The sequence below is a fragment of the Corythoichthys intestinalis genome, chromosome 3, assembly GCF_030265065.1.
Source record: "Corythoichthys intestinalis isolate RoL2023-P3 chromosome 3, ASM3026506v1, whole genome shotgun sequence".
Lineage (NCBI taxonomy): Eukaryota > Metazoa > Chordata > Actinopteri > Syngnathiformes > Syngnathidae > Corythoichthys > Corythoichthys intestinalis.
The window spans coordinates 41,152,588-41,168,942 of record NC_080397.1 but is presented as its reverse complement, the minus strand read 5'-3'; the positions used below and the strand labels follow the sequence as shown (position 1 = coordinate 41,168,942).

Here is a 16,355-nt window from a genome sequence, read left to right as displayed (position 1 = left end):
TGGTTATTATTTATTTATTATTTATTTAATTAATGCTGTTATATTATATTATATTATATTATATATTATTATTTTTATTTTATTTACTTTTGTTCCGTGAAGACTTCAGAAAGGGTTATTTGATTGTGGGTTTCTGAAAAACAATAAATTTTTACTAGGGCTGTCGCGTTGACGGGCGGTAATTAATTTTTTAAATTAATCACGTTAAAATAAATGATGCGATTAACGCACATGCCCGGCTGGAACAGATTAAAATGACAGCACAGTGCAATGTCAACTTGTTACATGTGTTTTTTTTTTTTGTTTTGTCGCCCTCGGCTGGCGCTTGGGTGCGACTGATTTTATGGGCTTAAGCACCCATGAGCATTGTGTAATTATTGACATCAACAATGGCGGGCTACTAGTTTATTTTTTGATTGAAAATTTTACAAATTTTATTAAAACAAAAACATTAAGAGGGGTTTTAATATAAAATTTCTATAACTTGTACAAACATTTATCTTTTAAGAACTACAAGTCTTTCTATCCATGGATCGCTTTAACAGAATGTTAATAATGTTAATGCCATCTTGTTGATTTATTGTTATAATAAACAAATACAGTACTTATACCGTATGTTGAATGTATATATCCATCTTGTGTTTTATCTTTCCATTCCAACAATAATTTACAGAAAAATATGGCATATTTTAGAGATGGTTTGAATTGCGATTAATTATGATTAATTTTTAAGCTGTAATTAACTCGATTAAAAATTTTAATCGTTTGACAGCCCTAATTTTTACATTTTGGCACTCCTGCAATCGTCACACCTGTTCTGTTACAAACTGACCCCGGCCCCTCATTAGAGAAGGGAAAAGTTATGTGACCCTCACAGGAAAAGGTTTCGTGACTCCTGATTACAACAACAAAAATAATTAAAGGGTCGGGGTTATTTTCAACACAAGCTGTATAGTTTGCAATGTCTTTTGGGCCTTATACTTTAGCCTTTGGGTTCAAAGAGGAACTTAAATCGTCCGAATATAAAGAAAACATTTTTCCAAAAACATGATTTGCATATTTTACACAGTGAATGTGAAATTCTGCCATATTTTACACAGTGAATGTGAAATTTTGTCAAAATCAAAATAAGATTTATAACATATCTTTTTTCTATTTATAGTTTGTCAATGTTAGATAGGCCAAACAAAATATGTCTTAAAATTAATTTTAATGAGGGCTCAACTTTCGAGTTGATAAAATTATTCAAGTCAACCCAAAATACGTGAGAGTATGTACATTCCCAAATCAAATGGGAGATAGTTTCCTCTGCAGTTGCACAAAAAGAACATAATGTATCAATATTAATTTTAAATTTTACCATTGTTGTTTTTACAGGATAACACCTGTGAAGTATTTTGAGTGTGATTTATTTTACTTCATTTCTCAATAGATATTTTCTAGGCAAAAGCCAAGTCTGTTTCAATTCAATATTTTCTCATTAGTTATTCCAACAAAAAATTGCAGCAGGTTTGGAAACTGTCTCCCTTGGAAGAAGTCCCCTCACACAATTGTTTGAGGCTTCAGAGCTTAATAATGCACATTTGTGACCAATGAACAGGGTCTTTGGATCAAAGATTGAAATGTCACAATTTCCACCCTTAGGTGAACATTGTAATAATCTTTGAGAGCCCTCTGGGATACATGGGCAAATTCCCCAATTGCGTACCGCGAGCAACATGTCACTTTTCCTCATTAATATTCATGACGTTGGCAATTGTGGCTAGGCGGGTCAAACTCCCGATTGTAATAGTAAATGCATGGAACTAGCGTACGAAAGAGATGTTTACTGAGCTAAACCTACCTATTCTGTCCGAAAATGATGTCCCTGGTGCAAAATTCACTGGTAAAGATGTGGAACAACATACAAATGTTGAGTGAAAGAGATGGCTTCAGTGTCGAGGGGTGAAAAAGACGCCACTGACAATGACATTCTCCTGTTTTAACTTATATCTTCTGGTTGTCTTACGTCTCTGACCGTTCTTGGGGGCAATTTACATTGCTATTTTTGTGTAGCGATCGCAAATGCTACTCAGTGACAGCCAACTAACACTGTTAATATTTTCATTAATAACAAATCTTAATTCTATAATTTATTTACACTTCCCCCTTAATAAAGTTGTTTTTTTCACAACAGAAAAGTAACAGTAGCAGACTGTCGGATACCATTTTCTTTTTTTTCCAGGTCATTCATTGTCAGACAGAAGCAGCACAGCAAAACGCCGCGCTAAAAAACAAGTAAAAATATCAAAATGGCTTACCTTTTCGTCCTTTGTAGGACCATGGCCCCCAACAAAATGTTTACTGCATATGAAATGTGAATGGCTTCACCATGCTGGTGTTAAACTGGTCTTTTGGACATCCGCGCAAATTGATCCATTCTTCACATTTTTTACCTCAGAGTTTTTGGTTTTGGGAAACGTATGAAGAAAACACCTTCCACATGTCGTATGTCTAGAGTCATTTTTACAAGTTCCATAGCAGCATGTTTGATCGGCATATTCTTTTTTGAACGATTAATGGAGAAAATAAGCAGAAATAAGATGGATTGTATGCGAGGCCATGTTTATAATGACCCACTTCCGTGTTACGATGGCGTAAAAATAGCATTTGTGCGGTACGCTACTGTTTTGATTTGTTTCCAAATTTACCTCCTACCCCAAACCAGCTGGGTAAAGATTGCGAGGGATTCGAGATGCAAATGACCCCCGCCCCTGATTAATTCTTTTTTTTTTTTCTCATGGGGGGGCACCACGGCCAAAGACAGACTTTGCCCCAGCCCAAGGAAACCGAGTTCAAGCACCAATGCATTTATTTTTCAGTGTTGCACAAGAAAGTCGCAACCTTTTTTTGAGGACGGTAGGGTGGTGGTGGTGGTGGGGATGTCAAAGTGCAACACTGTGTCAAACTAAACAAAGTCCCAAACAAAAATGCATTTATTCTTCATTGTTGCACAAGAAAGCCATGACTTTTATTACTTCAAGGAAAAGGGCGAGATCAAAATGGCAATACAGTGGTACTTCGACATACAAACGCATTGACATACGATCCTTTCGACATCCGACTCGTCATTTGCCTCGGCATATGATGACATGCTCGAAATACGATGATTTACTACAGTGTCGCAATTTGATTGATTCTTGATGTTGTCTCGTGTGTGCAGAGTTTAAAAGAGAAATTATTATTTATTTCTCTTGTGGACCGGTACCGTCTATGGACTGGTAGGTGCGGACCATTACTGTAGATTATGACTTAATGATTGTGGTCCAAAATAATATCCCCGTCACCCAAAAGTCCAGAGTAGAACAGCCCCCCACCCCAATTACATTTATATACGCTAAAAACATCCTGGTTTCTTTCTTCCTGCTACCAGGCCAATAGAATGGAGGGGAGACCCAACAACCCAAGAAGTGGGGGTGTACCCCTGCCGTGTACCCTAACAGATCCGTTGTCTGGCTGCCCCATGCAGTGTCTCTTTACATCATGTCACGTGTCTATGTGAAGACATTTTAGCCTGGTTAAACAACTTACTATAGAAGTAACTTTATAAAATAAACCAGGCTTTAAACTGAATTATTTTTATGGTAAAATCTGGCAGATAAGAATGAAGTGTGGCTGTAAGTTGCTCTGATTTGAAACCAAAAGAGCCATAGGCATCAGTGACCAATGTCCAGTATTGCAGGCTTTTTTCAAACACTTCCGGGACTTCACTTCGTAAGAAGGGCAGTCAGCTAAAATTCAGCTCATAGGCTCTTTGCACAGAACACCGTTAGGTCATGTCAGCTGCAGAGTTTGGTGTTGACTCTTTTCCAGTTTCGGTTTGCTCCCCTTTTTGCCTCTAAAATTTTTGAGTGTCCAGTTGAGTTCGAGCCTCCATAACAGTTCTGTTTTGTTCCAAAAGCATCACAGTAAAAAGCAAGACTATTAGTGTCATCCAGTGTGCACTGTCTTCTGATTTCAATGTGATCTTAAGCACCCATGGAGTTCCCAGCTGCGTTAACTAAATGGTGATTATATGTATGTGTTCTGTGACACAATGTTGCTTTCGTTTACCCCGCAGTACATGACCAAAAAAAAAAAAAAAAAAGACGAAATAGACTCAAAGAAAAACAAAACAAAACTGAAAATGAACATTATTGCTGCTGAACGTTTCTGTGCAAGAGCATTGTATATCAAGGTCCATCTGCTATTTCCCAGTGTTAGAAGGAAATCGAGAAATGAATTCTAAATTATAGCATCACTCCTGCTATTGTCAATAGTTTCGCGAAGATTTTAGGGGCGCTTTAATGATCTAGAATTATCAATGGTTTATATGGTGGTTCTATGGTTTATTCATATTCTACAATGTGTAACAACTTTCTGTAGTCTAATAAGGAGCTAAATCATCATTAAATTCACTTTTTTTTTTTTTAAAACAAACATGTTTATTGTAATACAGTTTACAGAGAAACACCTGTTGTTCACCCAGTTATAAACAAACAAATCAATAAGAACAAAACAAATTTACACAGGCATTCTTTTGATGGTCAGTGGTTTAGTATCCTGCCATGGCAGGAGACAGAGGGACTGGAAAACATTTACTGGATTTCTGGTTGGCTCATCCAAACGTTTTAAACAACAAATCGAGCTTACCATTTTTATTTTTATTTATTTATTTATTTTTTTACATTTTTAGCATCCAACTCTTGTGTCACAATACATCAAATCCTTTTTCCAACTAGATCTATTTATTCGTATTTTTCCAAGTATGAAAAAAATATATATAATCAATAAAAGGTCCTGCCTTGGTTTCATCAAACTCATAATATGAAGGAGTGTGTTAGTGTTTTAAAGGGGACATATTATGGGAAAGTGTATGTTTTTGTATACAAATACGTTCGTGAAAATGTGTCTGTGAGGAAGCAGTTCTGAATTTTTCCGCAATGTTGCCTAAATGTGGGACTAAAATACAGCTGCACGTCAGTATTTGAAATGTATAAAGTTTGTTTGTATTTGTGTATTTTGACCAAGGACGTTTTTATCAAGCAACGGTTTTAAATTCAGAGACAAAAAAAAGCATAATATGTCACCTTCAATGCACAATACAGTGGCTATTGACTCAGGGGTTGCCAAAATTAGTGGAACACATTGCAACCAATATGTTTTTTCTCTTTTCATACCTACCCTATCATGGATCAGCTTGTGTAAAGGGATGTGAGGAAACCAGGGGAGGATAAAGTGGCACAGAGACGACAAGTTTAGTCACACAAAGACCAACAAATGGCAATTTATACGGATGTGGGGAAGGGGAGCTTAGGGCGTGTCTTTTATTTGACTTGTGCTATCTCTTTTCAAAAGTTGTAATCATTTCTATGATTCGCCCACCGTGGACCTTATTAACAACTGTGAAATCCACAAGTTTAACATGTCTTGGCTCGTGAGATGGGTCAGTTAATTGCTGTACATACTGTAATTCCCAAGCTGCACACATGCCTAATGACAAATGCCACAAACACAAGAGATTTGGATAATCAGATCTTGTATTCTGTTCTCTTTGGTGAGTGACTCAAAATCTGTTCGGGCTTCACTTAAGTCCAGTTTGCAACATGCATATACATTTAGGCACAGGCAGCAAGGGATATAAGCAGCCTGTAAGAGAACTTTAGAGTGTGTTGATCTGCATGGAAGCAGCAAGGGTCTTGGCAGTGGCTTTGGTTGTTGCATGACGGGAAGGGGTTTAGGTCTGGGTTGAGATGTTTGCTGGGGAGTCCATAAAGAATAGTAGCAATGTTGTCGTTGCTGCAGGCGATGTATTTATGAGCGTTTCCTCCGCCCTTCCAGGTTTCTGAAGTTGGATGGCCTAATTTTCATCTCTGCAAACTCAATGGAGTGCTCGTGGCCCTTCCAGTGGAACCAATTGACACCCTGAGGATGAACAAATGCAATCCATTCAAAAATAGGTATGAATCTAAGAACTTTTTAGTGGGACACATTTTTTATTTCTTTAAGTGGTCCTACTTCTTCTTATTCCAAAAAAGTAAATTATAAATTAAGTGTACCTTGCTGTGACTATTATCACCATATCTTCCCATGAGGTTGACACGGTGGCAGTTTTTATACCAGAAAGCACCCTTGTATGAAAGCGCACAGTTGGTAACAGCGATATCATTGTCATGGTCATAGGTGGAAAATGGACGACCATGGTGATAAGTCATTGAATCACCTGAAAAGACAGACAACAAGTTTAGCTGTGGTTGTTTGACATTGTACACAGAGTGTACACTACAATGTAGATTTTAAGTCAGTAGGGACTATTCAAACTTTTTTTAGTACTGCTATGTTAAATCACGCTAGGCTTGTCCTTTTATTTGTTGTTACCTGCCGTTCCACTGTATCCCCCAACATGGACTTTGTAGCGTGTTCTAGGTTCAGAGACGGAGAATTTGTCGTAATGAGCATAGGCTGTTTCTCCTTTGTCCCTAAGGTCCACTCGTAGCTCATATTGACCTCCAGCCGTGAGTTTATGCAGGTTGGACAAACCTGAGGAGCAAAACAAATTTGTTTACATAAAAATGTCTTATGTCATTTAGCATCTTTTTTTGGTTCAGCTTTAAACGAATAGATATGTTTGTAGTTAAGGGATTGATGTGCTTAATTGTTATTCAGCGTGTATAGAATTAAAACAGTAAACTATTATACAGGAACAGGAATTTCCTGTATCGTTAGCTAGTATGTACCCAGCCAGAATTCATCATTCAAGTCCCCAAAGCCAGCTGTGTAATTCTTCCAATTTCGGAAAAATTCGAGTCTTCCACTTTGGCGTTTGAGGAAGATCTGTCATGAAAAAACAAAGAAAAAATTGATTTAGCATGATTTCGGTGATTTCAAACTCCACTACAAATGTATACAAAGGTTTCATAAAAGGTATATAGCAATAATAAATAATTTAATATTCATATTTAAAAAAATTGATAATTAAAAAAAGTGAGTGGATGCCACACGCTTTGATTTAAGGCAATAGATACTTATTATTTGTATTGGTAATGATAAATCTGTCACCATTTCATTATAAAGAAAGCAAAGTCTTATACTGTTATATATTCATTATAAAAATAGTTATAAAATGTCTTACTACTATTTCCTTCACTTCCTGGAATTAATATTGTGAATTCTTAAGTACCGTATTTTTCGGACTAAAAGTCCCAGTTTTTTTTTTCATAGTTTGGCTGGAGTGCGACTTATACTCTGGAGCGACTTATAGTCCGAAAAATACGGTAATTTCACACATAAGTCGCAGTGTTTTTCATAGTTTGGCTGGGGGTGCGACTTATACTCTGTAGCGACTTATGGGTGAAATTATTAACACATTATTATATCATTTCACATGTTATTTTCGTGTTTTGGAGTGACAGTGATGGTTTGGTAAACTTGTTAGCATGTTTTTTATGCTATATTTATCTAAATAACTCTTAATAGCTATGTTACGTTAACATACAGGCCACGTTCGCATTTCTTTGTTCATGCATCATGTAACATTATCATACTGTATACTTATTTAGCATGTTGTTCTCTATTGTTTTTTATTTTAAATTGCCTTTCAAGATGACATATCTGTTCTATGTGTTGGATTTTATCAAGTAAATTTCTCCCAAAAATGCAATTTATACTCCGGTGCGACTTATATGTGTTTTTTTTGTCTTCGTTGGGCATTTTATGGCTGGTGCGATTTATACCCAGATGCGACTTATAGTCCAAAAATACGGTATATATTTTTAAAATAAATGCAAGTGCACTGATAGTCTTCCTACAATATACTGTATGTCAAATATTATGTCAGGTACATACAATCCATCCGCCTCCATCAGTGGTCATGTCGCAGTAAACCTGAAGGGGCTGGCTCTCATCTCCACCCAGATATATGGTGTACAGACCAGATGTGGTGTCACCATTTAGCAATGCCTGGGAGCAGTCCCTGGGGTATTTGTAGAGTACGCCAGCTAAAAACATGAATACACACTCTTATAAAGTTCTGTCTGGCTACCTAACGATATCAGTTTGGTGAACAACCAATCAAAATAATTGTAAAAAAAATATATAAATAGTACTCCAGGTCAAAACACCATCCTACTGAGACATTTTAAAATTGTGTTTGAATTTTTTTTTAGATCATTATTGAAAAAATATATTTTTTTCTCCATTACCATGGTCATGGGCTGTTCTACTTACTTGTGGTGAAGACAGTGCTGATGACTCTGCTTCTCTTTGGCCCTGCAATGGCCTGCAGTCTAACTGAATATTCTGTTGAAGCACTGAGCTGAATCATATTGTAGGAAACTGCAGTGGGGCTGAGAACAACCTCCTAAGATTAGGAGAAAATATGTTGTCTTAGTGGGTATATTTCCTCCAATTATAGTGAGAAATTATACAACAAATATGTATGATCTCATTATACGATATATCTTGAAAATTTTAGAATGTTCTATGTGTCTATTTACCCGGATGATGCCATCAGTAGACTCAAAACTGAGAATGTATCCAGTAATATCAGCACGTGGTGGCCTCCAAGTCAGCAGTCCTGACTCTGTCTGGATGTTGCTGGCTGCCAGGTCCTGAGGGGCATCCACATCTGAAGAGAAAGGTTTTTAGCACGTAGCGATTGGAACATCCTTGCCTGGTGTCTTACAATTTGTCATTTTATCAACATTTGAGCTCATTAATGTGTAGTGCAACAACCTGATTCTTATACAGAAACAAAAGCCCACCCGTGACAAATTCTGTTGTTGTGACTGCGCTTTTGGCCAAATCCCTTATGGCATAGACCTTTACAGTATATCGAGTAGCTGGCACCAGTGTGGTCATCACAAACTCCACCACATTTCCTGACACGCGCTCCATCACTGGAGCCACTGGGGACACAAATGGCGAGAATTAACATTGTGTGGCATGAATGTGGCTGTGTGGAGTTTAAAATAATGATATGACCGAGAAAGCTCTAACTCAATAATATGCTTTCGAGGCAATGGTTGGTAGAAGATGTTTGCATTTGCTTTCGCACAACGATTTCTTACCTGAGTCTGCACTGTAGGTAATAACATAACCATCTACTGTAGCGATGGCGGGCTGCCAGAGAAGTAGAGCTTCAGTGTCTGTGATATTCACTGCAGTTAGACCGCGGGGTTTATCTAAAGCTGCAACACAAAAAAAAAAAAACATAGCAACACATTGGTAGTGGTTGGGAAAGTCTGGAGGATGTGAAATCAAGACTCAACAGACATTGTTTAGAATGGCAGAGCAGTTTAATGGCAACCATTTTATTGTATCATTTTTTAAACTTGCATCTAATTTGAATGTGTACGTATGTTTACCTACCTGAGATCTGTGAAGCTCAAACTCCATTGTGTCTTTATTTTCATAGTGTAATGTATCTTACCAGTAGTGACGCTGTCAGACCCAGGCTCGCTCTCCCTTTGAGCCTTAAGTGCAATGACAGTAACCTCGTAGGTGACACCAGGTATCAGGTTGGGTAGTACAGTCTGTGAGTTTGATCCATCTACAGTCAGAGACTTGGCATTTCCTGAGTGTCCAAACAATTTGGTGTTACTCATTTAATCATTCATATTCATTCATTACTTAAAAAAAAAATTTTTTTTACAAGTGTTCTTAATGTTGATTGAACAGGCTAAAACTGACCCCCATGAGCCGGCACATATGTGACCCTGTAGTTGTCCACCCGGGCTCTTGGAACTACCCAGTGGACAGTAGCAGATGAGTCAGTGACATCAGAGAAGCGTATTCCTTTGGGAGGACCCAGATCTGGCAGAAATGACACATTGGACACAAAAAAAGACAAAACAGAAGGTCTTGAGTCAGTATGGTCTTTAGGTTCTCATGCTGGTGAGTACTACAGAACGGAAAAAAGAAAGTAAGTGTGTCAATGGGCAACTAATTACGCATGAAATCAAGCATTTTAGCATTAGAACACATTTGTTAAAGCAGAAAGCTTGAACACAGTCCTTCTCTAAAGGCACGGAGTAGGAGGCAAAGAGCGAGTTTGTAAGGCAATGTAGACGGACAAAGGAGACCAGTGGAAGCCAGCGCTGACACAGAGTACTTCCCAGTAACGGCCAGTAGTAACAGTATCTTGCGTGACAGACCTGAGGAGATTAACTTGTCCCCATTTCATCAAGAGACAAAACATCCGCCACGCAACCCAGGAGTAAAGCCTTAGCCCCAGGGAACAAAAGGGACACCACCATAGTCACCAGTTTTATGACAGAGACAGTAACCCCACCTCCTTCCATTCAAAAAAGAATCAAAGACATCCTGGGTAGTACAACCAGACACAGGAAAGCACAGTAAAGGTCCTAAGTGGTAGCCAACTGACATGTCTCATATTTTAAGGATGAAAACTTGGACCCAATTTTCAATTCTTCATTTTTAAATGACTGCTGCAGTTCACTTCAACCACTCAGGATTACTGGTAGACACCAAGCCACTGACACAAGGCAACACAAACACATTTGTCGTTTAAAAAAAAAAAAAAGGTCTCTTAATGAAAACACATAGGTTTTAAAGTTTATATTGTTGCATCGAGTGGCTTGAACACACATATTGCTCGCTGCCTGGTTAGTAAACAAATAATAAAACATTGATTTTAACCTTCACTATTCCATGCTTGTGAGAACATACGATACAAGGAGGAAAAACATTGACCACGTTGACAAAACACATACAAATGAAAATCCCAAATTTTCATTTCTTACTACCACCCTTTCAAGCTGTACCTGTTCTCACCCCCTCGATTATAGATTTGGAGCGTCTTCCCAAAATTAGTCCAAATATTTCAATTTGGTACTGTGTATCGTCGCTGAGGTTTGTCACTTCTGTGCTTCTCTCTTCGCCACCCAACACCAGCTCTTGTGGTTGTTCTGGGCTCTCAGCCTGGCTCACCATTATGACAAAGGTGTCGAAAGCATCGTCTTCTGCCATCCAGACCAATTTAAAGCTCTCAGGAGTGATGTCCGACAGTTGGAGAGCCTGCACCTGTGGTTCAGTCTCTGAGTGACAAGGGAAAGTAAGTTTTGCTCTTCTGTGAAACTCAAGAATGATTTGACATTGAGCAACATGGAAAAGAGATTCGACCCAATATCCAAAAATCGATTATTACATGCATCGCGATTCGACACGTGACGATTCGATTACTATTCATAAAGGTTCAAAAACAATGCTTTTCCCTCATAACTTTATGGCAGCCGCTCGTAGCAGAACGAAATTCAAGACACGTCTGCGGCAGGGCACTATTAACAGGCGTGCGCACGTTATGATGGATGCTGCTGGTTACTGAGAGAGATTTACTCCTTTTGAAAAGACTGGAAAATAAATTTGTGTATGAGAGAGGCAGAAACAGAGAGCAACCCGGTGGTCGCGCTTCTGTGCGCAAGTTATTTTTTGAGAGCAAGAGGGTAAGAGAGATAGTTCGTTGCTCCTTGTCATTTAGATGTCCAGCAGTAGTTTTAAGGCATTTCAATTGAAAAATGTCCTGAGTGCGTTGCTAAGACGCGTGTGCATCTAAAAGAGGTGAGTACACAAACCCTCTTGTACTGTTTAGCCTTAATTTTTGTTTTTGAGATGTTAATAGTTAGCGCCGAGTGCTAAGCTTATTAGCTAATTCGCTAACGTGTATTTCATATGCAGAACGTGTAAAACCACAATTAAGTACAGCGGTAACACTACAAACATGCAAATAGTACATAATTCTGTAAAAACAAAGTATATTGGTTAAAAGAAGTCTTATTTCTAAAGATGCTTTGTTTGCAGAAAATGTGGAATTCATTCCACCTGTGTAAATTTTATTGTATTGTTGAGAGAAATAAGTACTCCCTTTAAAATGGTTAATGTTTTCGCACTTTCTTGTCAAAAATAAATAAGAAAACATCTTAAGGACAGCTTTTTGTTGTATGGGCATGTTTCCATCGTTCCTGTTGAATCATTAGGATATTTTAAAGAAATAATGGACATAAATTTGTTTGGCTACTGTATTAAATAGTAATGTTCGATGTAGCGACAATCGTGATAATCGCGATAACCACGATCATCGTCAATACCGCGATCGTAGTTTAACAATCGGACCGTAGCACCCTGAATCGTAATCAAATCGAATCGTGGGGTGCCTAAGATGGCACACCCCTAATTGGTGCGATGAAATATCAGCATTGTGCCAGAGTTTCGTAAGTAGGAAGGCAGACTATCTAGTTTAGTACAGCATTGATAAAACAAATTTGACAAAAGGTCCTTGTTCTCTAGTTTATTTGACTGTCAAATTTGGAAGAATACAGACAGTGTATTGCATCAATAATTTTGGGCAAACTTGTGTGTGTTTGTATCTGCCCATTCTGCCTATGGTTGAGTTCAACATATGGGGCTGCGCACCGAAAAAAAAAAAAAAAACTGCTTTAGGAGAGGCCCACACAAGTTGTTCCGAAAGCAAATGACCCAGATAAAAGTAAATGAGTTGAAAAACGGTTTGTCAAGTGATATGACATGAATCCTTCTTGTGACTGCCTTTGAGTCAGTCCTCATATTATTCAGAAGCTCCAATTTTTTTTTAACTGAACTGACAATATCGAGCAATAATTTAATGGAGATATTTTTTTCACCACATCTCAATTTAGCATGCGTTTCCACTGTACAGGTCAGTTTTCAATTTGTTAAATGTTGCCCGTTTGACATTCATTGTTGCCTGGTCATACTAGAGAGAGGGGATCCCCCATCTGTGGCCCTTCCCAGGGGTGTCCTTCTTTCCTTTGTTGGGGCTTTTGGGTGTTTCCTTGCTCTTTGGGGGGTTCAGCTCAGTAGATGTACTTGTCTTGTCAACTGTGGGCTTGTGAAGCCCTTTGAGACATTTGTTGTAATTAAATGTTATATAAATAAATGTGACTTGAATGCAACTTTTCACTGGCCTTACATAGGAGTTGTTTTTGTGCTTTGTTTCTTGGATGGAAGGTCACCGTCTACAGCTAGTGAAACCACATTAGCTAATTAGCCAGAGAAATTTCTAATAGCATCTACTGTATGGACATATGGACCAGAGAGATCTTTTAAAGTAGTCTAACAGTAAAAATGTACATGAAGTCTGAGAATAATGTATAGCATCACCAATGTTTCAAGGGTTTGCCTCAAACCACTTGTCTCTTATGAGCAAAAACAATCATGAGGCAGGCAATTATTGTGAGAGGAAACAGTGGAATGACAAACTGAGTTTACAAAATCTAGGGAAGTGTCACTCATCATTAGTCACCAGTGGCAGCTTTAACTGGTCAGTGCAACAGACTGAGGGAAGGTCACAGCTATCATTTTACAAGCGCAAGTTTGTGACTGATGTCATCTTCTCGACAACACCTCGACTGCCACTTTATTTCTCTCTTCACACCCGCCGTAATCAGGGGGAACAGATTCCCCATTCACTAAAGTGAGCTTGTTATTGGATGTGGTTGTGCAACGGCGCCTGCCATAACAAGGGTTTGCAAGCAGAAACTACTTACAGTTTCATGTGTCAACTTAAGTTTTATCTTGTGGTAATATGCTGTAACTTGCAAGTGTTCCAAGCCAATACACCATGCTGTCCACATTAGTTTGTGGTTCCATTGGTCATTTGTTACATAAAACTATTTGGCTCATCAAAGATTCTTCAAGTAATGTTTTTTATTTAGAAGACTTAATCTCCCTTGTAATGTCTTTCTCCACTTGACTAGTGTTGACTACTGTGCACGACATAATTAAGTTAGTCAGTGCCTGCATTCGCTACTTGGAATGTTTAATGCTCTTGAAAAAAGATGGTTTGATCAACCATTAACATGCAGACAATAGTCTGTTGAGTGTATGCCATATTCTGCATGGCCTCAGAAGCCTCTGGCACCCAAGCACTACAGCCTAGGGGCAATGGCAGCCTGAGAATGAAGAGCGGCCCACTCTTCCGAGGACTTGAGATGCATACAGACGAGCAGTCTCATACAAATTCACAAAAGCCTTTGAGTTTTTATTTAATTCCTGTCAGTTCAGCCATTTTTGCCCACTTCACTTGACTGATCTTCATCTTAAAAATGTTGAAGGATGATTGAAGATCGAATGATGCACACTCAAAATTCTGTAAAATTAGTTAAATTTTATATCTTGTTGTAAATTTGTTTTACAGGATTATTATTCCTGAAGACAAATCTGTATTATTAGTTCTGTACATAAAAATGTATTGTTGGTATTGAGGTTTTACAAACAATCAACGTCATGTGTGACATGAAGTGCAGGGTGTGTGTTTTTCCAAATGTAAAAAAAAAAATGTACTAACAAATGCAGTTGATTGAATCCTTTGAGAAATAAACATTCCATGAATCCTCTTTCAGTGGAATTTTGCTTTTGTCGTTTTCAGTTGTTCAAAGGGAAGAGAAAGGTTAAAATATCTGTTTAACCCTCACAAGAGTCAATTTAACACTTTAAGACTCTTCTAAACATAGCAGAAACAAACCTATGAAAACAATGTGACACTCAACTAACTCTTATGTGGAAAGTCCACAGAGAAAATCCCTCTCATAGTGTGAAACAGCAAAAGCGGAGTAAAGTGAGGGAAAGCGTTAGGTCCCATCATTGACAGTGTTTATACCTGTGATGGTGTCTGCAAATACAGGGTCTAAGAGGAGGCCCCGGTAGACCCCATACAGATTGGCTCTGTACCAGGTGGAGGGAGTTAGGCCAGAGATGACAATGCTGCGAGCATCGGCGGGCACAGTGTGATTTTGCCACTCAGCGCCCGTCTCTGCATCTGTAATCTCGATCAGAAATGCTTCAAAGGCCCCCTCCTCTGCAGACCAGGACAGGAGGAAGCTGTCCCATGACACATCGCTGACAGTGACATTAGCCACAATAGGCTTCTCCTCCGCTGGGTGATGAAACACATACCAACATGGAGTTACAGGATGATGACACACAGAAAATGAACGAGTTAGTCGATTGATGCTCCCACAAAAAATAAGGCTGCAAATTTGTTCGATTTACAATCATAGTCATGTGCCCTACCAAGGGGTTCAATTCACGCTTTGTGAAGCTCTGGCTTAGAGAAAAATGAATGACAACGTATTAATAAAATAAGCTAATATTATTCTAACCTTTAGCATACAAACAAAGCATTCAGATGTACTGCAGTGCACATGTTGAACATCCAAACAAACATGAGTGGAGTTTGTGAACAGCAGAAAATTGGTGTTGACACTAATGGTAGCACATTTGTATTTCAGTCAAATGCTGCTTTCAATTGACTAGGGTAGAAATATTCCTCTATTTTCACTACAAAAGACCAGACTGAACAAAGCACCTGAATGTTGATGGCTGCCTATTACCATACTCTCTTTATTACCATAAGAGAGAGATGACTTAAAGATTGAAAGCATGAGGCAGACACGCAATGCAGCTTGTTCGCATTAATGACTAATAGGTCATTGACATTTGAAGGTGCAGCGTAGTTCTGCCAGGACGGTGGAAAATACCTTTCCCACTTCAAACATATGGACATGTATGTACATTGTGTGGGAAAGCATTCAAAGATTAGAAATGAGACAGAGGTTGCAGATAACCATTACAGTCGAACATCATTTCAACGCTCGAAAGCTGACAGACAGCAGATGTCATGTAAGACAGTATAAGTGATGGGATGAATGATGGAACAGAGGATCACTGTTTTTCTACACCTTTCCATTAATTACTTGCAGTGGACCAATTGTGAAAATTCGACCTTTTAATTGCTTGCATACACAGAGTAAGGTCTCGGGAGTCTTCAAGAAATGACTTGGCAGCTATACATGTACTGCGTAAACTGAAGTGCAGCTAGATCAGTAGTGTAGCATGCTGAGATGCTAAGTGTTGTTTTTTTTTCTTCGTATCTTTTTATCGGCATCTGTCAAATGTTCCACTGTAGCCGATAATTAAAAAAACGATCCGGAGATGTAGGTACTGTATCACGCTGTACATGTAACCACTGTGGCTTGTGATTGGCCAAATACAATAACCCAATCTCATTGCGTCTCCCTGGGTTAAACTGTTAGAGCATGTGCGACTATACGGAGAAGCCATATACATAGTAGTCGGTGATTGAAAAGTACCTCCCTATTTTTAAGTACTTGTAATTTATTTCTGAACTATAATTTTTGCAAGAAATGCATGAGTAGAAAGTGTACACTACCGTTCAAAGGTTTGGTTAGTCAAGTAGTCGCACTTTTTTATTTTTTTTTAATCAAATGAGTTGCAAAATGAATAAAAAATATAATCAAGACATTGACAAGGTTAGAAAGAAT

At 38.3% G+C, this 16,355-nt stretch overlaps 1 protein-coding gene and 1 long non-coding RNA gene across 7 annotated transcripts in view; one reads left to right on the top strand and one right to left on the bottom strand.

Annotated features, from left to right (window-relative positions):
• Nucleotides 1-16,355, top strand: part of LOC130913544 (uncharacterized) — a 48,591-nt gene that overhangs the window by 620 nt on the left and 31,616 nt on the right. The window contains exons 2-3 of one of the 2 annotated variants that reach the window (XR_009062781.1): nucleotides 5,860-5,978; nucleotides 9,697-10,599. This is a non-coding gene — a long non-coding RNA (uncharacterized LOC130913544). Of the gene's footprint in view, nucleotides 1-5,859; nucleotides 5,979-9,696; nucleotides 10,600-16,355 lie in introns of those variants that run through there. The other variant, XR_009062780.1, reaches the window with a different exon arrangement.
• Nucleotides 3,138-16,355, bottom strand: part of LOC130913542 (tenascin) — a 128,123-nt gene continuing 114,905 nt past the window's right edge. For 2 of the 5 annotated variants that reach the window (XM_057832220.1, XM_057832219.1), the window contains 13 exons: nucleotides 14,672-14,947; nucleotides 10,803-11,075; nucleotides 9,709-9,831; nucleotides 9,449-9,592; nucleotides 9,087-9,206; nucleotides 8,781-8,924; nucleotides 8,514-8,644; nucleotides 8,245-8,377; nucleotides 7,864-8,015; nucleotides 6,756-6,852; nucleotides 6,397-6,558; nucleotides 6,078-6,241; nucleotides 3,138-5,943 (listed from right to left, as the gene is read on the bottom strand). In XM_057832220.1, coding sequence (XP_057688203.1) covers nucleotides 5,833-5,943; nucleotides 6,078-6,241; nucleotides 6,397-6,558; nucleotides 6,756-6,852; nucleotides 7,864-8,015; nucleotides 8,245-8,377; nucleotides 8,514-8,644; nucleotides 8,781-8,924; nucleotides 9,087-9,206; nucleotides 9,449-9,592; nucleotides 9,709-9,831; nucleotides 10,803-11,075; nucleotides 14,672-14,947 — 2,030 coding nt within the window. In that variant the 3' untranslated portion in view covers nucleotides 3,138-5,832. The remainder of the gene's footprint in view (nucleotides 5,944-6,077; nucleotides 6,242-6,396; nucleotides 6,559-6,755; nucleotides 6,853-7,863; nucleotides 8,016-8,244; nucleotides 8,378-8,513; nucleotides 8,645-8,780; nucleotides 8,925-9,086; nucleotides 9,207-9,448; nucleotides 9,593-9,708; nucleotides 9,832-10,802; nucleotides 11,076-14,671; nucleotides 14,948-16,355) is intronic. The other 3 variants (XM_057832218.1, XM_057832221.1, XM_057832222.1) reach the window with 3 other exon arrangements.